Source organism: Schistocerca cancellata, chromosome 2 (genome assembly GCF_023864275.1).
Source record: "Schistocerca cancellata isolate TAMUIC-IGC-003103 chromosome 2, iqSchCanc2.1, whole genome shotgun sequence".
Lineage (NCBI taxonomy): Eukaryota > Metazoa > Arthropoda > Insecta > Orthoptera > Acrididae > Schistocerca > Schistocerca cancellata.
The window spans coordinates 296,517,755-296,544,026 of NC_064627.1; the positions used below are offsets into that span (position 1 = coordinate 296,517,755).

At 40.4% G+C, this 26,272-nt stretch overlaps 1 protein-coding gene across 3 annotated transcripts in view; it reads left to right on the plus strand.

Moving 5' to 3' along the window:
- LOC126161664 (uncharacterized) overlaps positions 1-26,272 on the plus strand; it is a 496,787-nt gene that overhangs the window by 442,449 nt on the left and 28,066 nt on the right. For 2 of the 3 annotated variants that reach the window (XM_049917659.1, XM_049917661.1), the window contains exons 24-29: positions 6,517-6,668; positions 6,790-6,933; positions 7,011-7,130; positions 22,681-23,085; positions 23,367-23,513; positions 23,697-23,787. In XM_049917659.1, coding sequence (XP_049773616.1) covers positions 6,517-6,668; positions 6,790-6,933; positions 7,011-7,130; positions 22,681-23,085; positions 23,367-23,513; positions 23,697-23,787 — 1,059 coding nt within the window. The remainder of the gene's footprint in view (positions 1-6,516; positions 6,669-6,789; positions 6,934-7,010; positions 7,131-22,680; positions 23,086-23,366; positions 23,514-23,696; positions 23,788-26,272) is intronic. The other variant, XM_049917660.1, reaches the window with a different exon arrangement.

The following is a 26,272-nucleotide window of genomic DNA, read 5'->3' on the forward strand; positions in this document are numbered from 1 at the left end:
AATCGCTTAGCGACTCTGTCATCAAATCTTACTATTTTAGTAAGCTGCTGGAATCTGGCTTGGCTCGTGGTAGCAGTATAAACAAACCTTCCTGAAATGTAGTACCACACATGTGTAACGGATGACTTCTTGTCATTTTCCTTCGCAGTAATAATTAGTAGCCCCATATATGCCATGAACTTAAAATCAACACACAGTTAAAGACGTCCTGAAGGTTTGCGTAGGGTGACTAATTGGGAAGACCATTGACTTGGATTGATCGGCTTGAGGACCCCATTAGCTTGCCATTCCCATAATTGTTCAGCGAGCTGCTCCATAATGACAATGGGCACTTGCCTAGCTCAACAAAACTTTGGTTGTGCATTGTCTTTGAATGACACATGAGCTAAAAAATTGTTCGTACAACCAAGACCTTTGCTAAAGGTTCACTAAATTTGTCACACAGAGCTTGCAGCTTGCCTGCAGGCATATCTGTTGAAATTTGCAAGTCTGACTTGTGGATTGACAGTCCAAAAATATCAAAAGAATCGAAGCCAAAAATATTCTGTGAAGGTTTGGCAGAAAGCACTGTGGATACAACTGTCTTTGTTACAGTTTGAAAAATAGCTGCTGTACTGATAGTTCCTAAAACTGAAATTTCCTGTCAGTTACAATCTGACACATGCATAGCTGGACTCAGTATAGGTGAACCTAATCATTCATAAATAATGATTGTTCAGAAGTGTAACTGAGGCACAAGTGTCCAGCTGCAATTTGATATTGTTCTTAGCTCTGTAAAAGTAATAAATACCTTGTCCTGACTACGTTCCACATCTGAAGAGAGAACTCTCTTCCTGCCTGTTGCTGTCCATCGGTTTCCATGGGTGGGGCAAAGATTTAGTAGTGGACCTATGTTTGAGTTGGTGTGACTTGCTTGCCACATGAAAATCACCCGACTGTTGTTTGCTAAGTTTTGTATTTGGGTGACCTTTCACAACATTTACTACAGCTGCGTGGTCACACTGTTCCATGGCCGGCTGTGCTGTGAGAACTTTAATGGTTTGAACTGGTTTTGGCATGTTACTTGGGAATTTGCTGTCCCCACAGCTTTTTCCTGCACATTGGCTGAACATTACCTTTTGTATTGCCAAAATAAAAAAAAGTGTCGCTACTTGGACACTGAGATGCTTATGGCGGCTAGTGCACTTTGGGCTTGACTTTGCTATTTTTTTCTGTCTACTGGCATTCTGCCGGCGCGACGTGGCACTGTCTGTCTCTGTACATGATGCCATATGGGCGCAGTTGACACCAGACGGTTTACATTCTACAGCACTACTAGCACTGTCACTATGCAGTTCATTAATATTTGACTTTTGCATCTCACATGCTAAATCTTAAGTGTCCTGAGCCCCAATTAACTGTAACACTGTATCTAAAGAAGGATAAGGTTGTTTCAAAATAGCAGCACGAATTGTGTCATCACAAATATTTTGAGTATAGCATTACCCAGTGTGACATCACAGTATGATTGTTGACAGATTCACAAAAACTTGTAATGCCTGGTTAAACCTTGTAAACCAGTGATCCACTGTTTATGAGAGTGACCTGCTGCCTCCTAATGGCAAAAAACTTGAACCTTGCAGCACCGAAGAGTGTGTGTTTATCAAAGAAAGTAGTTAACTTTCTAACTGAAGTCTCAAACTCTAACTGTTTTGGTTGTTTTCCAGGAAACAATTTCACTATGAGCCTATAAACTTTGTTACCCACAGTGGAAAGAAAGGTGCTATGATCTTCGTACCGTGCAATTTGTGTGCCTCCATGATTCATCAATGGAGCTACGTATTCTGACCAGTCCTCATATCGTTTGTTGAAATGGTGGAATGGCATCATGGAGGCTGAAGCTGCTGTGTTGCTTGTTGATTCTGCTGCTGCTATTGTGTTAGCAACAACTGCTGGATTTGCTTGCCCTGTAACTGAATAACATATATTTGAGAACTGTCTTGTGATACAGAAGCCACGCCTGTTAGGAATTTGGATTAGACACTGCACACAAAATGACACACTGTCGGTCCTGAGTCAAAAGTCCACACATTAATGCACTAGACATATGAAAAGAACTATCAAGATATAAATAACAAATAACAAGAGTGGGCAGGCAAAAGTAAAAATAAATCCTGTGACTTGTGCAGATCCTTTCCCTCTTCAGTGCCATCCGTTGTGGGATACTTCTTATACAACCTCAGGAGGAGATTGTACTTATCGCCACCATCATCTATCTATAATGTGCTGAGCGAAACACTATGAGAGAAGAATGAGGAGAATATTGAAACAATAATAATGATTAGTGACAAGAACACATACATTTATTGACGAATACTCAACTGTACAAATCAGCTTAGGTAGCAGATCCTGAAGTTCAACTGCTATTCCAGAAGCTAAGGCTAGATGGTAGACAGTTCTTGATCCACTAGAATTATCACAGAAAATCAGCTGCTTTGGACTCATGTAGCACGGAGTGGCCGCACGTTTAGAGGTGCCATGTCACAGATTACGCTGCTGATCCCACCGGAGTCCTCGCGCGGGTGTGCGTGCGTGCGTGTGCGTGTGTGTGTGTGTGTGTGTGTGTGTGTGTTTGTGTTTTGTTCGTAGTTTAAGTAGTGTGTAAGTCTAGGACCGATGTCCTCAGCAGTTTGGTCCCTTAGGAATTCACACACATTTGAACATTCGATGTGGACTCGCTAGAAGCAGACGATGCAGCGTGAAGTATGCAAATAGAAGGCGGTCTTATCAGTAGTCAAGCTGACTTGGAACTGTGCTCTCTGCTGTGGTGCTGGCTTATATCACTTCTCTGATGACACCACCGCTACGTCTTGGTGCGGCAATTGCTGCTCTGTATGCCATCTTTGGAGGGGCTTGTCGACCTATCGACACCTGTGGTGCTGCATGCTGTCACCATAGAAACAAAGTGTTTCCATTTCCAGATCCATGTTTATGTACCATAATTTCTTTGTCTGTGTGTGAGGAATGCGTCCTGCAATTTGTGCCATACAGTTTTGTTACACCCTGTATATAAATATGTTACCTTGCCAGGGCTAATTCAGTTAATAGAATTTCTTATGGGAGCATGTATGGTTATTCGACTTCAAAAGAAAAAACAATAATGATAGTGATGGGTAAAAACAAAAAAGGGGTATACTTATCTGAGTCAACTCAAACAAGCAGTTTTTAAGGTGTAGAACATAATGGTACCAATGTTTTAAGTAGAAGGATAATTTATTTATGAAAAAGAAAATGAGGTATGAATTGTATTTGATATATGCCATATATTAATGAAAAATAGTATTTCTATTATAATATTTAATGTTTGAATTAGACTGCTTAAAAAATTGTAAAGCACTTATTCATATATATGGGACAGCATGTGTGAGTATACAAAATTTTGCAGAATTAAATTCTGTATTTTTTCCTTAAGAGTCAGTTGTGTGAAGTTTTCTGTACCCTCATCATCTATAAATGAGTAAACATGGTGTTAGTTAATGTTGCAATCAATTGTAAGCATATGCAAGGTTTTTTTTTTAATTTTAGTACAAAAGTTTGTTTACGTTGTGTTATTTGTTTGAAGTACACCTTGGGTGGCATGCTGTTGTTGGAGTTTGCCAGCAGACGCTTTTATGCCACAACTAGTATGTGTGGACTGCTTAAGTATAGCCTCAGATTAGGCAGTTTTTAGATTTGTGAATGGAGATATAAAACAATATAATTGTGAAGACTCATGAAAAATATCTGCAAATCATTTTAATGTTAAGGACGCCTCTACATTGAAAACATATCTTTATACAGTCGTGTAATAAATGTTCATGGTTTTATAAAGCAGTTACAGATCATTTCAAAACTTTAGAAGTATAGTCAACAAACAATGTACAGCAACTAAAGCTACAATGTAGGAAATACTGCAGCCAGCCATACTGTTACTAGTTTTGGGCTTGAAGCCATCATCACCATGGTAGAATTGATTTCCTTGTAAGTTTTACACGTATATCTTCATGAAAAGCTCTAGGAAAGCCAAGAAATCAACACTTCTGTCTGACGATGGGCAAACAGGCTCAAGCCTGAAACTAGTAACAGTAGAGTAAAATAGTTTCTAAAAAATTTGTGGTTGGTTGGAGTATTTCCTACAGTGTAATTTACAAAAACAGTTGCGGTGTTCTCTAACTGAAATCGATAAAACAATTACTAAAACTAATTTTGCCACCCAGAACCACTAAAGTGGGCATAATTTGGTATAAAACTATCCTCTATGGAAGAAACAAAGTAGTTACTTCTGGTCCTTCATGATTTATGCGGGGAAAGGAACAAAGCTGGATCAGAAATTTGAAAACCTTTCAGTATATCCTAGTTGGTCATAATTCTACTCAAATAACTTCTCAATTAAGGGTATTACTTAGCAATGGACAGGAACAATTTTTATACATATCCTCAGCCTGCATAAATTCTAGCCAGAAAAATGAGAAATCCATATGATAACTCTGACAACTACTGCCATGCCACCTTATCTGAAAAGGAGAAATCTACACTGTATGTTCAGAGACTGATTTTATTCTTGCCACATAAGCAGTCTTGAACTAACAACTGTGCTCTGGAACCACTCAATTGTGAGCAGGCAATGGTGGGTGTGCCATCATAGTGTATCAGCATTGCGTGTAAAATTGCAATGGAGCAATGATCCATGGTTTGACATTTGAGTCCATGAAAAAGGCGTACAGTGGTGATTGTTTAAGTCATCCATGAGTATTTAAGTGGTTTAAACATTTTAAAGGGCAGATGTTGCACAAGGGCAATGAGAGGTCAGGGCATCTTGCCTCACGTTCATCCAATGGAAACATTGAGAAAATTCATTATCTTCTGAAAATCAACTGTTATCTCACGTGTATCTATCACTGAAGAAATGAATACCTCTAAATCAAGTGTGCAAGACATTCCCCAGAATATTTTGAAGAAGATAGAAGTGTGTGAAAAATTTGTCTACCGAAGTAAAATGACGTCGCAGGAATGCCTGCCATTTCTTGATTGATATGAAAAATACGGACATTTCTTTTCTGGAAAAAATTATCGCAGCTGACAAGGCTTAGTGTTATCAAGACAAATCTACCATAAAATGACATAGTGCAGAATGGATCACTGATGATTTGCCAAGACTGAAGAACTTGTGAACGAAAGTGACGATAATCCTCATTGGTTTTTTTTACACTTGTGGCATTTCCAAAGGGAATTTGTTTCCAGTGGCACCGATGTAAGTTCCCTGTATGATTTGAGTGTTTGGGATGGTTGTACAAAAGGATCGGAGGTTTCGTCCCCAACTGTGGAAGGGGAAAGATTTCTTCTTGCTGCACAACTATGTAGATGTTCATATGGTTACAGTTTTAGTGAAATTTCTAGTGAAAAAACAAGTGCCAGTTCTCAGTGACACTCCATTTTCACTATATGGTGTCAAGTGAAATTCTTTTATTCAGCATTTGCTATTCTGTTTCTGTCACAGGCATATCATTTACTGTCCTGCCCTATCAGAGGTAGAGCCACCTCTGTAAGTTAATCATATTATATACTAGCTTTACTGAAAGTTGAGCAAATATTTTATGTGGCCTTGACCACCAGCTGTATGTCAAGCTCAATAAAAGACCACTGCCAAACTTTAGCCAAGAGCTAAGTGGACCACTCAGTGGCAGAAAACATTGCTAAGTATAAAATGTTCAACTTCTTTGGCTGCTTCATAACCTTCCACCGACCCCCTCCAATACTAGCTGCTGTTAACAGCATACATGTAAAGAACCCTTACAAGACATTCTTTGATCCTACAATCCTCCTGGTTTCAGTCTGGACTGGTCCTTGTCCCACACCAATTTCCACTGCTGCCCTCACTGTACTCTTTCTGGCACACCCTTCTCTCTGCAGTCTCCATCTTTCTCTGTTTTATCACCCCTTTCACATCATTGTGCTCCATCTGCCTGTACCAAACTAAACACACCACAGTGCCACATACCTATCTAGTGGCTTTCTGACTCTTCCTTGCTGCCATGAGGCAGCCTTCCCTCCTTCAGAGCCTCCCTCTCCCTGTATTCTTTCTCCGTGTGCCAACTCCTCTAGATACTACCTCTCAGTCTCCCTCTCCCCCACCTTCTCCATTTCATTTGAGCTGCGGTGCTGGCACAAACTAGTCCCCTCTCCCCCCCTCCCTCCCGTCTCTCCCTGCTTCCCTCCCTCCCACCCTCCCTCTTTGTCCCTACCCCCCTCACCCTCCCTCTTTGTGTGTGTGTGTGTGTGTGTGTGTGTGTGTGTGTGTGTGTGTGTGTGTGTGTGTGTTATGGGGGAGGGGGGAGGTCAGGTGTAGCACGTGCAGTGCTAGTTAACGCTGAAATAGTTACTGCTCCTTGCATTATTTATATGCCACCAAAGATATCATAATGAATATAGCTGACTGACTTGTCAAAAAAAGAATGCCTGTACTCTTGAGGTAATATTTCTTTCTTTCTTTTGTTACAGAAAGTAATACATTGACAATGATACAAAATGCCCTGCAATCTCGCTTTGGAAATTCAAAACCAGCCCCTCAGGATCTGTATTGGTTTGAAGGACAGTTGTGCATTGCTAAATACCATGGGGATAAGAAATGGTACCGTGGAAAGGTATTGAAGGTACAGTTGTCATTCCATGTTTGAAAGAGAACAAAAAAAGGGAAAGTGGCTGTGTGATAAATATAGAGAATTTTTTGAATTTGTGTATTTAAAGCAGAGTATAATTGTTTAAATTTCACAGTTAAATGAAGACAGCACACTGAAAATTATTTTTGTTGATTATGGAAATGTTGAAGACTGTAGAGCCACAGATCTTCGAAAAGATGTCTTGCTTCAAGAGATACCGATGCAGTGTCACAGGTGTAAATTGGCAGGAATAGAACCAGTAAGTTCCCCATATTTTTTAAAAAGATGTGAACATTAATTAACCTGCCATACCTACCCTTAAATTCTTTTTTACAGATATCTGGGGATGGTGTGTGGAATAACACTGGACTGGATTTGTTACATGTCTCAGTTGTAGATCAAACAACGAGTGTAACAATTAAGAAGTTCCCAAAGAAGGATGGTGACCCATATTTGGTATGTTACACATAATGGATTTCCAATAATGACTTAATCAACAGAGCTTTCTACTCTACACTCACTTTCTCCCAAGAAAGGCTTTGCAGGCTTCTACGCAGTTATTAGCATGTTCACTGCAGTTGACACTTCTAAGTGTCAACACTCATTCTTTTTGTCTGTGCTTAGTTGTCACATTTTACCTGTGCTTAGTTGTCTCTTAAGGTAGATTGTTCAAAATGGTGTCTAATCAACAGACACCGGGATCTCCTAATGCTAAAAAGCTTAGGCCGAACAAAAAATTCACTACCGGTCAGGTACTGAATATATTACAAACCAGCTTGAGTCTCGAGAATATGGAAATGCACCTAAGCAATGGTAGTATGGATGCGGAGCTTTCAGGTATGTTTCATGAATATAGTGCAGCATCAGAAGATAGGAACAATGATAGTGATGAAATCATAGATGCCGAAGATCCCATACTGGCACAGACATTACTTAATCAGGTGAGACGTGGCCTAATGAACCTCTCCACATGCAATATCACCCATTTATAAAACAGGAATGTTTACCAATTCATCCCACTAGCAATACATTTATGGATTTGTTTAGACTACTACTTACAGAAGACATTCTTCTAGTGGAAATTTGAAGAGATGCAAGAAAGAAACCTCACAATAAAAAACACATTGTACAAAAGCAGGAACTAACTGAAGGGAAAAGGCAAATCATGAGGAAGAGGTGTAATTAGTGTGCCAAACAGGGAAACAGTACTGACACACCAAAGAGTGGAGAGACTGTCCAAACCATCCTGTACACTGTTTGAACTACTGTATGATAATGTGGCTAGTGATCCTTTTGTTTTTGATTGGATATTATTATTATCCCCCCCTCCCCCCACATAGGGCCCTGCGACTGGATGAGTGATGATGCACAAAGTTTATCATTTGGTAAAATAGATGTGTAGCATAGTTCTGTAGCTGATGACGGGATAGGCCAGCCTTGCAGCTCCTAACTGCATTGACAGCTCATATATTTTCACATCATGGGAAACAGGGAAGTTATCTGTCTTTCAAGGGAAAAGATATTACTAATAAATAACAAACAGTTTAATTTTTATCTCCCAGTGTTTTTTGAGATCTCTCTATCTGGGGATTCCTGAATATATCTTTTTTTTCCTGAATATATCTTTTTGGGAAATTATTGGGTGTATTTTTTGATAGTACCTGGGGCTTTCTGAAGACTCAAAATAGTATTTGCAAACATTTTCTATCACGTTTTATATGGGGCTGCAAATACGTGATGACAGATATGACCGTATGGGACGATGTATCTGGAGTTTGAAGTGCTTAAGAAATACGTAAATTTGGACACACCACTGTGGGCTGGTGCACTACAGTTTCTTAGTAGGAATCCTTACAAGCCAGCATTCCAGCATAATAGTTTACAGTTGCTTTCCAGCCTACAAAAGTTATTGCAGTGCATTCATTCGATATAAGTAAAATCCTCAACATTCTCTTGTCCACATTCCTTGTGTTTGACAATTATTATGTGGGAAGATTCAGACTCATATTATCATTTCACATCTGGGTGAAGCAGATGCAGCTATGTTTCATCACCAGTTACAATCATTTGTATTACTGACTACACTCTGATCAGTAGATGGCAGGGATAAAATACTGCAAGCAAATTATTTTTTCCAACTTATACAGGAACCAGACTGCAGTTCTAAAGGTCAGAGGACCTGAGTGGGAAGCAGTACTTCAGAAGGAAGTGAGACAGGTAGTCTATCCTTGATAATGTTTGGTCTGTACATTGAACAACCAAGGAGAACTTTGGAAATAGAATTATTACCAGGCAGAAAAAAAAAAATGAAAATTTTGAGGTTTGACAGTGACATTTTAATTCCCTCAGAGATGGAAATGGACTTGGAAGAGCAGTTGAACAGAATGGATAATGTTTGAAAGGAGGATATAAGGTGAGCATCAACAGAAGTTAAACAAGAGTAATGGAATGTAGTTGAATTGAAGCATGTGATGCCAAGGGAATTAGATTGGCAAATGAGACACTAACAGTTGTAGATTTTTTTTAAATGTGGGCAGTGAAATAACTGTTGATTGGCGAAGCAGACAGTTCATAAAAATGCTGACTAGGTATAACAAGAAAAGTGTTTCTGAAAAAGAAGAATTTGTTAACGTCAAATATAAATTTAATATTAGGAAGACTTTTCTGAAGGTACTTGTCTGAAGTGTTACCTTCAAAGGATGCGAAATATGAATGATAAGCAGCTCATACAAGAAGAGAATTAGAGGCTTTTGAAATGTGGTGCTGAAGATTAGGTGGGCAGATCAAATAACTAATGAGGTAGCACTAAATCAAATTGTGGAAAAAAGAATGGCACAACTCGACTTAAGAAAATGGTTGTTTGATAGGACACATCCTGAGGCATCAAGGAGTAGTGAGTTTGACAATTCGTTGATTGGGGGAGGGCGGATTGCAGAGGGAGGCCAGGGCACGAATGCAGAAAGCAGGTTCAAAATGGATGTACATCGAAGTAGTTATTCAGAGATGACGAGGCTTGCACAGGATAGACTAGCAAAAAATGGTTCAAATGGCTCTGAGCACTATGGGACTTAACATCTATGGTCATCAGTCCCCTAGAACTTAGAACTACTTAAACCTAACTAACCTAAGGACAGCACACAACACCCAGCCATCACGAGGCAGAGAAAATCCCTGACCCCGCCGGGAATCGAACCCGGGAACCCGGGCGTGGGAAGCGAGAACGATGCCGCACGACCACGAGATGCGGGCGATAGACTAGCATGATAAGCTGTATCAAACCAGTCTTCCAGACTGAAGACCACAACAGCAGCAACAGTAATTGTAATTAACTGAGGAAATAAAGAAATTTTGCCCTTGGGAGAGAAAAGGGAACTTTCGTTAGAACAGGATAAGTCCAAGAGGGTGCTGCAGTGAGAGGATATGTTATAGATGATGTTCCAATCTCTGGGGTTGGTGAAGACTAGTGGGTGGCAATATCCAAATGACCAATGGGATGTAGCGGGCGATCGAACCCCTGAACTGTCATAGTGTGTCATCAAAGCAGATAGTTCGTCTGTGTCCATTCACGCATTCGTCAGGTTTAGAGGTGGTAATTCTTTTTATAAAAACGTACAGTGAATTTGTGTTAGTTGGTAACCAGCTTAAGTGATTTTTAAATGTTATTCTGCCTTTGTTCTGTAGTTTACCATTTGTGTGGCTGGAGTTCATAAGTGTATGAGGCAGGATGTACAATGGAGTAGTCTTGGAAGGCCAAAATACGTCATCATTAACATGTATGCATCATACAAATCAGTAGATCTTGTAACAGGCTTGGTTTGCATATTACAGAAACAGAGTTTCACAATCATAGTATCAAAGGTAAAATTTAAGAAGAAGAATTAAAGACAACTGACTTCCTTATGCACATTCAATGCACTAATTTACCTATTGTTACTGGCATGTAACAGTAAATTCTAATAATGTAGAATACACAGCTTATGACTAAATACTACTTCTGACCCAGACCCACCTCTCCCCATTCCCCTCTCCTCTCTTCACTCTTAAAGTATCACATTTTACTCAAACTAGCTTCACTTTTGTTCTATCGTATTGTGCTGTGAAATATTCCTTTACGTTGGTAAACTGGTGTTCATCATTGTTGTTCATGTATACAGAACTACACTCCTGGAAATGGAAAAAAGAACACATTGACACCGGTGTGTCAGACCCACCATACTTGCTCCGGACACTGCGAGAGGGCTGTACAAGCAATGATCACACGCACGGCACAGCGGACACACCAGGAACCGCGGTGTTGGCCGTCGAATGGCGCTAGCTGCGCAGCATTTGTGCACCGCCGCCGTCAGTGTCAGCCAGTTTGCCGTGGCATACGGAGCTCCATCGCAGTCTTTAACACTGGTAGCATGCCGCGACAGCGTGGACGTGAACCGTATGTGCAGTTGACGGACTTTGAGCGAGGGCGTATAGTGGGCATGCGGGAGGCCGGGTGGACGTACCGCTGAATTGCTCAACACGTGGGGCGTGAGGTCTCCACAGTACATCGATGTTGTTGCCAGTGGTCGGCGGAAGGTGCACGTGCCCGTCGACCTGGGACCGGACCGCAGCAACGCACGGATGCACGCCAAGACCGTAGGATCCTACGCAGTGCCGTAGGGGACCGCACCGCCACTTCCCAGCAAATTAGGGACACTGTTGCTCCTGGGTTATCGGCGAGGACCATTCGCAACCGTCTCCATGAAGCCGGGCTACGGTCCCGCACACCGTTAGGCCGTCTTCCGCTCACGCCCCAACATTGTGCAGCCCGCCTCCAGTGGTGTCGCGACAGGCGTGAATGGAGGGACGAATGGAGACGTATCGTCTTCAGCGATGAGAGTCGCTTCTGCCTTGGTGCCAATGATGGTCGTATGCGTGTTTGGCGCCGTGCAGGTGAGCGCCACAATCAGGACTGCATACGACCGAGGCACACAGGGCCAACACCCGGCATCATGGTGTGGGGAGCGATCTCCTACACTGGCCGTACACCACTGGTGATCGTTGAGGGGACACTGAATAGTGCACGGTACATCCAAACCGTCATCGAACCCATCGTTCTACCATTCCTAGACCGGCAAGGGAACTTGCTGTTCCAACAGGACAATGCACGTCCGCATGTATCCTGTGCCACCCAACGTGCTCTAGAAGGTGTAAGTCAACTACCCTGGCCAGCAAGATCTCTGGCTCTGTCCCCCATTGAGCATGTTTGGGACTGGATGAAGCGTCGTCTCACACGGTCTGCACGTCCAGCACGAATGCTGGTCCAACTGAGGCGCCAGGTGGAAATGGCATGGCAAGCCGTTCCACAGGACTACATCCAGCATCTCTACGATCGTCTCCATGGGAGAATAGCAGCCTGCATTGCTGCGAAAGGTGGATATAGACTGTACTAGTGCCGACATTGTGCATGCTCTGTTGCCTGTGTCTATGTGCCTGTGGTTCTGTCAGTGTGATCATGTGATGTATCTGACCCGAGGAATGTGTCAATAAAGTTTCCCCTTCCTGGGACAATGAATTCACGGTGTTCTTATTTCAATTTCCAGGAGTGTATTTCTTTTGCTTAAGACAAGACTTTATGTGAATATTCGTAGCACATCCATTGGTGGCCAAATTGTTTCCAGTTAATATTATGTCACTCATTATTATATGAAGCCTTCTATTTTTTGTGCTTGTCACAATCCTTTTCATAGACCGCAAAATTTGCTAATATATTTCACTTTGTTCTTAGTCCAAGATAACATTAATTTAGTCCCAAGACTACAGTGGCTCTCCTGACAGCTAAAACAGGTATTCTCATATATCATTCCCTAAACACAAAAGTGCATTTTCTTCGGTAGCAGTGTCTGGGTTTCTAAATCGAGTGAATTTCTTTCATGTCTAAACTTATTGAGCCAAAAGAATACCATGCAATCAGTAGAGGCGTAGTCTGTATCCAAACCCAATTGAACATCACAGAGAAATTTTCCCATTGCAGTTTCGTGGTTGGCAGCAACTGAATGTTGCACTGAGCTTGACTAAAGGGATCATTGTCCATTTTTACTAGTTAAACATTGTTGGAATATGAGGCATTAGGATGGCTCTTATTTTTCAAGTTTGATGTTTTTTTCTTTGTGCTACCCTCCAGTTGCACAAAAAAATTATTTGTGGCAATTTAGGCTCCATATAATAAGTGCAAGGGTTGCCCCTAGACTCTTATATTTAAAAGATAAAATAAAACTGATTCTTTAATCACAAGTAGTAGTATCAGAAGACCTCTATTACTTTCAGTTCTGTTACGAATACTGCTGTAATAATATCGATAATGTGACAATCATATAAAACTGCTATGTACAGCACCAGTAGCCAAATAAGATTAGAAAATGAATTTAAAAAGAAATCTTTCTCCCTGATGAATTATAAGACCCTATGTTTCATATTCAAATATTAACGGAAGAAAATATGGCTACTACCTTCTGTCTTTTGTAAATAATTTACCGTAATTTACTACTTTCAGTTTAATAACTAAATGTGGAGCATTTAGGAAGACTTTGTTTCTGTGCCACTGCCAATACTTGTCTTAAGGAACTAGTTACTCAAGTCAGATGTAAAAATATAATCTTATTTCATTAGAAACAATCTGTTCAATAGTGTTATTGATAATATCTGAAATTTGATTGAGTCCTGCTTGAATCTTTTCATCTGATTATCCTACCTCATGATTCAAGGCAGTGGTCATTTTCAGTTTTCATTCAGAAGATGAATAGGATCAAATATGGCCGAAGTACGTAATGGGAGTACCATAAATGATTTTTCAGTTTTTGTAAAGCCACACTAGAAATATTATGAGAAACAATAATGTGTATAAGTCATGAAATGATACTGAAATACAGATAAAGTGTTTCGGCTTCCAAAGGGGCACAGAATATACAAAATTACACTTTTTTTTCTTCTTGTGCAAGTAATTCAAATTAATGGTGAACAATAACCATTTTCAAATAATAAACAGCTCTCTTGCATGTTAATAGTGCCTGGAGCATGGAAATTTGCTCCACGAGATTGTGCTTTTCAAAGTATCTTGAACAAAATGGAAGTTTAGAGATACATCGGCTGAACTGAAGTGTTTTGTGACCTTCCAATTGTTGGACTAAAATTTGGATTTTATTAAAATTGGGTCCAGACCAAGTTGTTTTGAAATTGTTTCAGGATTAATATATAGTTGGACCTATTTTTCTAAAATTCAGTTTTTCCAGAGAAATGCTTTTGAGAATAATTTCATATATCTGATGCCTGTACAACTAAGAGATCCTTCTCTGAAATTTTTCAGTCACACAACTCTAAAAGTGTCTGTATTTGATGCTCTTGTGTCTAATTCTAGGGCTTTGATATTGTACAGATGACCTCATTCTGAGAGTCATAGACAATGCTCTCATTGTCAGAAAAGTTCCAGGGCAAGTTTTTTCTTTCTTTTCTCTTTTTGTGTTTTTCTTTTTCTGTTTTTTCTTTCTCTTTTTTTCTGTTTTTTCTTTTTTTGAGTTTGCAATACTAAAAAGGAATGGGTGTTGCTTTTATGTTACTGGTGTGTGTGCATCATTGAAATGACCTAGGCCATGTTTCAGTGCAATCTCACTAGGTGGCAGGGCTGTGCTTAGCAACACACTGTTTGGATTCTTGGTACAGTGACACAATGGATGCTGATTGTGTGAAAAGAGAAAATGTTAAGTTCAGGAAAATCCCTAGTGAAATGCGATCAATTATTGAGCAAGTATATGCAGGTCAGGCACTTTCAATAATTGTGTTTTAGAACAGGACCGAAGGTTTTGTGAAGGCAAAGACATTGGAAGACGATCACAGGGCTGGTCGCCCGTTTACAGTACATACCAATGAAAACCTGGAGTGTGTAAGGCAGTTATTGCGTGAAGACCATAATGTAATTCTGCTTGCAATATCAGAATTACTTAATTTGAATATTATGTGTGTCGTAAGATTTTATGCAGAGATTTGAGGAAATGGAAACTTCTTGCAAAACTCATCCCCCACACACTAACAGACAAGTAAAAGGAGGAAAGGTAAGAATTTCTTCTAAATACTGGATAGAGCATGTGATCCCACATTTTTGTCAAGGATTATTGCTGGGGATGAAAGTTGGTGCTATCAGTATGACCCTCACAGGAGGCATCAAAGTACTGAATGGATCACCAACCTCGGAAAAAGTCAAATGACAGCCTGTGAGAATAAAGATGAGGTTGATCCCATTCTTTGATATTAAAGGATTAGTTCACCATGAGTATGTTCCTCCAGGTCAAACAGTGAATGGAACTCTTTACATCAAAGTCTTGAAAAAATTGCAACAACCAGTTCAACTTTGCCACCTTGATTTGTGGCATTCTCAGGACTGGTTGTTACTAAATGACATACTATTTTATCTGTTACTGAGTATCTTGCCAAACATTCTGTTTTTGCCATCCACATCTGCCATATTCACCGACCTCTCACCTTGGCAATTTTTTCTTGTTTCCATGAGTTAAAAGGCAACTAAAAAGAGAGCTTCATCAAGATACTGCAATGGGCTGTGACAAATGAGCTTACAGGTATCCCAAATTAAAATTTCTCTGCTCGCTTCCAAGACCTTCAGAAACATTGGCAGCTGTATATAGGTAGCCAAGGGAACTACATTAATAGGAGCTAGGATCACTACTGGGCAAGTACAATTTCCTGTTTTTAAAAAAAATCTGTCCCGGAGCCTTTCTTGTAAAAGGAGTGTTTACCTGGCCATTTCTGTAACAATTAAGATGACTGAACATGTTTTAAAATTGTCAGCATTGATGGGTTGTTGGTTTCTCTTTCACTTTCAAATTCATACATGTTCAGAAGCTCTTTCGTCTTTCTCAAATAACTAACGATCGATTTGATGCATGAATCTTGGCTGCCTTCTCAACTGTTGCTTGACCAATATCCCTTAATATTGTGGATGTGGTGCGATGCACACAAGCTTTTAGGCAAATTCTGTTTACTTTTGCTTGTGGGCTGCAGCACATTTTTTTTAGTTGCTTCCATTGCCGGTATAGGGTTTTTAATTTTGCCATCCAGTTTCTGATCTTGTGTTGGTATTCATGCACTTTCCCAGTAAATCATTATTTCCTGCACAATGTATGGCACTTAGACAAACAGTTAATTTATTTGTACCACGTGCAAATATAAAAGAAAATATATTGTGGTTGTGTGACAGATATCAATTTACTTCCAGTTATTTCATGTGAGTAATACATGAGTAAATGTGTTATCTGCAGTAAAGGAATTGAAGATGAAGACAATATGCTTGCTATGACTGCTGCTTTCCCTTGCAAGTGAAAGACCACTGGGATGATCTGGTTTGAATCGTAAAAAGGAACAGCTCATTTCACTCCGCTCTCTACCTGTCTTGTCTGAAATGACATCGCAGTGAGTTAAGGTGACTAAAATAAGCAACCTGTCTACATTAGGCAGTGTATGAAATTGTTATGTGGAGTTAATATGTTGTGAAGGTGATAGGTTTATTTTTCTTAATTATTTTCCTTCAGAGTTTGAAGATCCAGAGGTGTACCACCTTACACTATGCAGCCCTAATTTCACACAGCTCATTTGCACGTGGAGGAACAAAACTGGAGGGTAGCCCAAGAAAACTTATAATAAACATTAAAAGTGCAATATAATAGTCACACTAATGAAGCATTTTCAAAAAATAAAGGCCTTGTGCTTGTATGTAAATGTTGGCAGTGCATTAGTGAAACTTCTTTCTGGGCTGTCATCTCTTGATTGTTTACAAAACCATGGAAGTTATTCATTAATAGTTTGACTATTGGTGAAAGCAAACAACAATGGCCTTACAGTACAGGCTTTCACAACCAGTATTTACATTCTTAGTGGTTTTATTGTGAATGAAAGATTAGACAATGGCATTGGGAGTTCAAAAGTGGCTGTTAGAAAACAGCATGGCAGTTCCAGTGAGCAGACTGATGGAATGGTGCAAGAAATGGATCATAAATGCACAATTTTTGTTCCACTTCTTGCCTTATTTCATTGGTCTGCATACTCCCCCTCCCCAGTGAATATGAACAGCTGATCAGCTGACAGTTGGTGCTCTGGTTAACAAAGTTTCTCACATTAGATATCCAATCATTTACAAGATTGCCACATAAAAGCTCAGATATCAAAAATAGTGTCCAAGACCAGTACAGAAAATGCTTACTGACAAGCTCAAAGTGCTAAGAAAATTTTCTTTTATTCTTTCTTCTCTCCCCTCTCCCCCCCCCCCCCCCCCCCCCCCCCAGACTGTTACAGGTGAGGAGACTACACCAACACAGGATCAAAATAGTCAATGCTAAGGTACACTGCATGTCCATGTATCATTGCCCACACCAAGGATAAGACTCAACATTTCATGAACTTTTTGATCTCACACACTACAGTCCCAGCCTTAGACACAACTCACATATTGCCAAGGTCATTTCGAGTACACTACAAAAAATTCACTGGCAATCCCTGAGACATGTTCCATACATTCCCAATCTTTCCCTGTGTGATCTCTATATTATTGGAGCTCTGAAGAAAGTCATTCATGGGCATGAATTTGGTTAGGACAAAGTGATGTACACCTGGATACAACCATGGTTCCATAAGCAACCACAAACACTTTTTCATAAGGCATTGACCCTCTTGTCCCAGAGTGGGATGAATGTATAAACTGTACTTTATGGCAATTATTTTTTAAATAATAAGTGGTTTACTTAACCTATTTTCCTCCTGGCTCCTTTCATTTGACTGTCCCTTATAAGTTTGTAGGAAACAAAGACTAACCATAAACACTTGGGGGGGGGGGGGGGAGAAGTGTTGTGCATATATATGTATTATTATTAAATATCCCATACTTTTCAAATATTTCATTAAATATACTTGATTGGATGTCGCTGTTCCAAGTCCATCTCAGAAGCCTCTCCCCTTAAATTTAGACTTTGATAATGTCATTTTCTGTTTAAGTTTATCTCAGTATCAGCAGTGACAGTTACGTCAAGGTCATCTTGTGTATTTTGTATAATATCCATCTTTGCACATGTCAGGTACAGTCAAAGTTAGCAGCTTGATCACTCTTCACCTGGAATTGATTGTTTTCCAGTTCTCTTATTGTAATCTTGTCTGTTAATTAATGAAAATTGAAATTCATTTAATTAGAATTGCTGGAGAGCAGTGTCTTCGTGTCTGACAGGAAAGATTAGTTTTAATGCCACTCTGTCATTCAGGAACCGTCAGTTCTTGTTGATATCAAGTGACACAGTTTCAGTATGTGAATACAGACTGTAAGTTTTTGTGAAATGGGTTTTTCATACTATCACCTTTTGGCTTGTGTAGGCCATGTTGCTATGACAGAGATTTGAAGGCATAGCTGTTGGGTGGGAGGAGGTCAGAACAATGGCAGAAATGTCAACACTGTGGCAAGCAGTACTGAAATTCTCAGTCTCATCACTGCAGGGATGACCATAATCTTGTCCACATGACAATAACAGGTGGTCCAGCTTCATCCACTGTATTGACAGTAGAGCACTGCAACAATAGTGCACCACTACAAGGGTGATGTAACTGGAGATTCAGGTAATAACTACAACAGACAGGAAAGATTACATACACACATCTGTAGAATTGTTGATGTCACAGTGACTGTTAAAAAATAAAAATGGAGATGAGTTGTCACCTAGTAAGCACCATGACAGAAAGATGCTGAATCGCAGATAGGCGCAACAAAAATACTAATAAACAAAGCTTTTGGCCCAATAGGCCTTCATCAGAATTAGACAGTATAAACACACACACACACACGAGGCCGACTGCTGTGGCCGAGTGGTTCTAGGCACTTCAGTCTGGAACCACACGACCACTACAGTCACAGGTTCGAATCCTGCCTTGAGCATGGATGTTTGTGATGTCCTTAAGTTAGTTAGGTTTAAGTAGTTCTAAGTTCTAGGGGACTGATGACCTCAGATGTTAAGTCCCATAGTGTTCAGAGCCATTTGAAACACACACACACACACACACACACACACACACACACACACGACCAGAGGTTCTGCCAATGCCAGACTGCAAGCAGCAGTGCATGATGGGAATAGCAAGCTGGGTGGTGGATGTAAGGAGGGGACTGGGGTGGGGAGGGGGAGGAATAGCAGGGTAGGAGCGGGGGATGGTAAAGTGCTGCATGTGGGAGTATACATGGATGAGTTGGAGACAGGATAGGGCACCCAAGTGCAGTCGGGTAGTTAGACAGAGGGCAAGGAGTGGAGGGGGGGGGGGGGGGGGGGTAGCAGTGGAAAAGGAGAGAAGTAAAATGACGGTGGATGCATTGTGCTGGAATGGGATAGTGGGTAAAGGACAATGACTAAAAGAGGGTTGAGGCCAGGAGGCTTACAGGAATGTAGGATATATTGCAGTGTGAGTTCCCACATGCACAATTAAGAAAAGCTGGTGTGGTGGGGAAGTTCCAGATGGCACAGGCTGTACAACATCGTGTTGGGCAGCATGCTCAGCAAGTGGGTGGTCCAGCTGTTTCTTGGTCACAGTTTGTAAGTAGCCATTCATGCAGACGGACAGTTTGTTAGTTTTCATGCCCATGTAGAATGCAGCACAGTGGTTGCATCCTAGCTTGTAGATCATGTGACTGATTTCACAGGTAGCCCTGCCTTTGAGGGGATAGGTTATGCTTGTGACCAGACTGGAGTAGGTGATTTTGTGTGTGTGGGGGGGGGGGGGGGGGATGTATGGGACAGTTCTTGCCTCTAGGTCTATTATGGGGATGTGAGCCATGAGGCAATGGGTTGGGAGCAGGGGTTGTGTAGGAATGGACAAAGGTTGTGTAGGTTCATGGGTGGTGGAATACCACTGAGGGAGGGGTGAGAATGGTAATAGGTAGAAGATTCCTTATTTCAGGGCACAACAAACCCTGGTGGAGAATATGATTCAGTTGTTCCAATGCTGGGTGGTACTAAGTCACAAGGGGAGTGCCATTCTGGGGCTGGACAGTGGGACTTTGGAGGTGTGGGTGACGGGAGAGATAAGGCATGGGAGATCTGTTTTTCTTCTTAGTTGGGGTGGATAATTGCGGTCTGTGAAGGCCTCAATGAGACCCTTGGTATATTTCAAGAGGGACTGCTTGTCAGTACAGATGCGACGGCCATGGGTGGATAGTCTGTGTGGAAGGAACTGCTTGGTATGGAATGGGTGGCAGCTGTTGAAGAAGGTGTTGCAGATGGTTAATGGGTTTCATATGGACGGATGCATGGTGTCCCATCTTTGAGGTGGAGGTCAACATCGAGGGATATGGATTGTTGGGTTGGGGAGGACAGGTGAAGTGAATGGGGGAGAAGGTGTTGAGGTTCTGGAGGAATGTGCATAGGGTGTCCTCACCCTCGATCCAAATTATAGAGATGCCGTTAATTAATCTGAAACAGGTGAGGGGTTTGGGATTCTGGGTGGTTAGAAAGGATTCCTCTAAATTGCCCATGATTAGGCTGCCGTAGAACAGTGCCATGCAGGTTCCTGTAGCCCAAAGGATTCCAAACCTACAACCTCCTTCATAGTTGTCATGACCAACTGTATCCTCAACTACAATTACTTCTCCTTTGAAGGCATCCACTACCAACAAATATGGGTTAAGGCTATGGGCACCCACACAGCACCATTCTATGGCAACCTATTCACAGACCATCTAGAGGAATCCTTTTTATCCACCAGAATCCCAAATCCCTCATCTGGTTCAGGTTCTTTGATGACATCTTCGTGATCTGGATCGAGGGTGAGGACACCCTACCCACAGTCTTCTAGAACCTCAACATTTTCTCCCCGATTTGCTTCCTCAACCCAACAAGTGACCTTCATTGATGTTGACCTTGACCTCAAAGATGGACTACATCAGTACCTCTACCCATATCAAACCTACAACCATTCACATCATCTCCATTTTGATAGCTGCCCATTCCATACCAAGAAATCTTTTCCATACAGCATACAGCCTAGTCACCCATGGTCAACACATCTGTAGTGACGAGCAGTCTCTGTCGAAATATACCAAGGACCGAGGTGTTCACAGACTCTTAATTACTCCCACCCTCCCAACAACCTTACACAAAAACAGATGTCCCATGTTGTATCTCTCCAGTCACCCACCACCTGCCAAATTCCCATCATCCGGCCACAGAACAGCATTCCCCTCATAACTCAGTATCTCCCAGGAGTGGAGCAACTGATTTACATTCTCTGCCAAGTTTTCGACTGCTGCTCACAGTGCACTGAAATGAGGAATCTCCTACCCACTTTCCTTCCCACCCTTCCCACAGTGGGATTGTGCCACCTGCGGAACCTACACAATATCCTTGTCCATTCCTACAAAACCCCTGCTCCCAACCCCTTGCCTCTTAGTTTATATCTCTAGATGTGAGACCTGTCCTGTGCATGCTCCCACCACCACCTACTCCAGTGTGATCGTGAGCATCACCTATTCCATCAAAAGCAGGGCTACCTGGGATACCCGTCATATGATCTACAAGTTAAGCTGCAACCGTGGTGTTGCATTCTATGTGCGTGTACCAACCAAAAATCTGTCTGTCTGCATTGATGGCCACCAACAAACTGTGAACAAGAAACAGCTAGGTCACCCAGTTGCTGAGTACACTGCCCAAAACACAACGTTCTTCATTTCAGTGACTTCATCACAGCCTGTGCCGTCTGGATCCTTAACCACCAATAACAGTTTTTCTGAAATGTGCAGGTGTGACCTCTCACTACAATATATCCTATGTTCCCGTAACCCTCCTTGCCTCAAACGTAGCAAGTCACTGTCCTTCAGCCACCTATCTCCCTCCTGTTCCCACTCCAGCATTACACAGCCTTCTATGGCATCGGTTCGTCCACAGTCTTTTTACTTCTCTCCTTTTCTGCCGCCTCCTCCCCCTCCCCCGGCCATTATCTAACCTCCCGATCACACTTAGCTGCCCCACCTTCTCCCTCTCTCTGCCCCAGGCTGCTCCTTACCCCCACCACCTAGTTTGCTTTTCCCATCATGCTCTGCTCTCACAGCCTGGCCTTAGCAGCCAGAGAATGTGGTCGTGTGTGTGTGTTAGTTGAGTTTATGTGAGTGTGTATTTCTGATGTAGGCCTGTTTGATTGAAAGCTTTGTTTGACACACTTTTTGTTGTGCCTATCTGCAACTCAGCATCTCTGCTATATGGTGAGTAGCAACTATCTCTCATAATATTGTCATTATTCCATCCTGGATTTTCCATTGTATTCAAGCCAGCCAAAATTGTGAAGGAGGAAAGCATCAGAGAGTAGATGTTCAGAGATAGGAAATGGGAAGAATTGTGGCACCTTAAGTTTATATAGCTAATTTTTTTGCTGTTGCCAGCTTGGAAATTTATATTAGTGCCACGAGAGTAGGATGTAGTCTTTGCTTGTGAGAAAGTCTTTCATGTCAATTTTGAAGTTCACATTGATTTGGCTTCAGGTGGCATTTTGGTCTTACTGCTGCTTTAAATTAATGCCAAGTGCTTGCGTCCAGATTTGGTGTAATTATAGAGTTCCTTGGAATCTTCCCAGTTTCTTTTTTTCCAATCTATGCATTGCACAGTTTTTTGTTATTCTTCGTTTTATTTTCATTTACTTATTTGTGTTTGTTATTGCCATTTCTTCTTACACTTTTAGTTATTTATATACTGCTACTGTTTTTTCTGGTGGTGTATCCTATGGAAGATTTTACCTTGAATGCCGATCATTTACAAACTTGTAAAAATTTGGATGTTACTCCTATGGTTTGTTCTTTGAGAAGTCTTAAAATTTTTTTCTAATGTTAAACTGTTTCATGAGCCAGATTTAAGGAAATAATTCCTATTGTTCTGTATCTATATAATCTATATATATATTGTAAACATACATTAACTAGAAGTTTTACCACTAGTATTTGCAACTTCTTTTCCAGATTTCGCTTATTGGACCACGTAACCACAACATAGCGGATTTCATGGTGCAAAGAAAATTTGCCCGGTACACTTTGGATGCATATGAAGCTGACAAAGAATGTGATACTAGTGCTGATATCTCTGCAGGTGTTATTATTGTTGATGAAAGTGAAGAATTTAAAGATATGGAAGAAGGTAGTATTGGTAATAAAACATCAGATATTTCAGACTGTGATAAAGAACATAAAATAAACCCAGTGAATGATTCCCCTGTGACATCACTAGAGGTAAAAGAGGAGGTATTATGTGAAGATAATAAGCTAGAATTATTTGAAGGATCAACAGTAGACATCATTGATGGATATATTCAAGGTAAACTGCAGAAGGTGAGAGGCCATAAGGGAAAGGCTGATATGGAGGAGGAGGTAAGTAGTTCTTACTGCAATCATAATTTTTTTTTCTATCCCTCTGTGTACTCCCTAAAGTGTAAGCTTTCAGTACCAGAATGCTACAATTAGTAAAATTTGTCGGACTGTTATATCAAGGTTAGACTATTCTAATGATAAATAAAATCTTTTTGATCATGTCACAATAACTCCAGGAAATTTTAAAAATAGTCTGCATACTTTTCCAGGTTATGAACTATTGTATTGTTCTTTGTAATAGGCTCTGTGCCCAAACTGAATAATTGTTTTTCTTTTTCCAGAAGGACTCAGAACTGATACAAACTTGTCACAATATGACATATATTCCTCTTAAAGTACCAGAGTGTGATCATATGGTTGTTGATGTTATTGCTATGTTGTCTGCAACAGAGTATATTATTTCTCCACTGAAGTGGGGGGCATCACAAGTAAGTACACAACATTATGTGATGCTAATGAAGGAGCTGTTAGTCAAGAAAATTTTAGGTCTTGGACTGTTTGATAATTTTATTAGCCTTGGTGTTCAACTGTTGCAATATATGAATTCTTTTTAAATTAATTAAAATAAATGCTGACTCAGAGAGTCACAGTCACTGTGCATTTTGTTGCAGGATGTTCACTCAAGGGATGATTATGTCAAAATAGACAAAGAAATTCAACTGCATGGACCACTCCAACCAGTTCTAGAAAACCCAGATATAGGTATATAAGTTAAAATCATATATAAGTTAAGAATGCCTTTTAGAAAATGTTGTGAAATGTTTATGAAAAATAAATTATTGGCTATGATGATGTGAACCAATGACATGCAGTGATCTGCTGTTGTAATCCTAGAGTAATTTTGAAGTATATGGCACTGAAAGAAGTCACTGACTTGAGTAGTGATAAGATGGGAAGATGCACAATTTTTTAGGTGCTCTAAATGGAGGCTTAAAAAAAAACTGGAACAGCGTTCATGGTACAAGTGGCGCCGTAAAAGTTACATTTGACAGTAGTACTATGTGCTACTATATAGGATGGTATCGTGAAAGTCTGAAGCATTTTTTGCTAGTCTGAATGAGTCTGTTAATTATTCTGTGTTCAGAGATGCAAACAAAAACATATAGATCAGCCTTAAAACACAGTTAAATGATTGATATCACTTAGTAAAAAAAATACAACAGAATTCAGTTAGGTGATGGTGTCAGTTAGGTGGTGGTGCCATTCGTCATGGAATACAACCCAGCTCCAACTGAAACCTTCTTCCAAAACCAGTTTTAAAAAAAAGAAATCCTTCTCTTTGCTCACACAAACCGTTATTGTAAGCCAGTACTTGACATCACCTTTCTGATGTGAATATTTAAGGGTATTAGCCACATAACACAACAAGGGCTCAGAACTCAGCCGCCATCACAGTCACACATACAAGCTAATAAAAACACTTAACATGAAACTAGCTTTTCGGAACTAAATGTTCCTTCATCAGTGATGGGGCAGGAATTGATTAGGAGAAAGGGGGGGGGGGGGGGTATTCAAGCCAGACAAAGTTGAAGGATAAAGCATCATAGAGTAGGTGTTCAGAGGTAGTAAATGGAAAGAATTGAGCCACCTTCAGTTCAGTGATAAGATAAAAAGAAATGAGTGAGAGTAGTAAACATAGATTGAAATAAAAGAGAAATGAAAAGTGGAGTGAATAATGTAACTGGTACACAGGAGGAAAGAGGAAAAGAAAGAAAGAGAAATCAATACAACATATAGAGGGAGAAAATAAAATAAAAAAATAATAAGTAATTGGGTAAATAATGGAAAGTCCAAGAAGGTGGCAGGATAGAGGATATGTTGGAGAACAGGTCTGTGTGGTATAATTGGCACTCAAGTCTCATAAGTCATGATGTAAGATGTTCTCAAGGCAAAAAGTTCTTGTGTTTATTCATTCATGGTTTCAGGAAGTTTAACAGTGGCCATTTTAGACATAGTGCTGTATAGTAACCACGTTTTATTGTAAACAGCTTGAATGATTTTTAATTGTTGTCTGCCTTTCTTGTGCAGTTTACCAGTGGTGGAGCTGGAATAACTGGTGGTCAGTAGGTGCATGGGGCAGGTTTTACAATGATGACAGTAGAAGTATGTACATAATGTCAAAAAGCACACAACAAGAAAAGTGGCAGCTCGAAAAAAATGCCAAAATATGTCATCATCACACAGTACAAGATTCCAGAGCCCTTTGAGATAGTCCTTGAACTGACAAAACTGGAGTTTTTATCTTAAAACGGATCAATTGAGAATGTAGAAAATTACTGAGTAAAGAAGAAGGAAATGAAGATAAGGTCCACTTAGGTCCCAAACTCAGAGTAGTGTTTGTTGAATGTCTGGCTCTTTTTGGATGAATTGGTCTTTTTGGTAACACCAGTTCAGCAATTGGAAAGGTAAGCCATATTAAAAAAACTGCAGAGAAAGTAAGTATACAAACCGTCTATGAGAAAACAAAATGCGTGATAGATGTCAGTGAAAGGCTAGACTGGAGTGTAACTGAGTACTGGATGATTGTTTCAGTCAAGAAACTGAAGCTTGGTGAAGTAATTCAGCAGACAGGCTAGAACAAGAAGTTACCAGGTTCTCTATTTGAAAATTAAAGTGAGCTAACCATCTAACTAAAAACATCTACAATAAAATTATGCAGAATTGCTGAATATAGGAACTAATCAGAGATATTATGTCACTTTTGTAAGATTGCTGTGCGTAGGAGATCCTGTGCAGTAATTGAAAAGCTTGAGTTGAATAGTTGCTTAAAAGACATGTAGAATACGATGAAAGATCTTAAGCAACAGATGGCTTGATGAACAGATTCAATTGAGATACAACAAAGAAGTATATAGGGAGGTGGAACCAAAAACCACAAGCATTGAAAAAAGTAGTTGATTGAACTTATAGGTACATCTACTATATGGATAATGATCATCTCATAAAGGAAATCTAGAATTTTCAAAATCCAAAGTCATCTGGGCTAAGATGATTCCAAGAGTGTGGAGAGAGCTATGAGAGAGACATCACTGAAGATGAAACAAGTGACAGTGATAGTTCCAGAATGTGGTGAAAATCTCTTGGGAAATCATGGTGGAACCAGAACCCGTCAGATGGAGAGGGTCTTCACCACAGGGCTTACTGGCAGGATGTCAAAGTGTCTTGTTGGACAAAATCTAGACTCTGA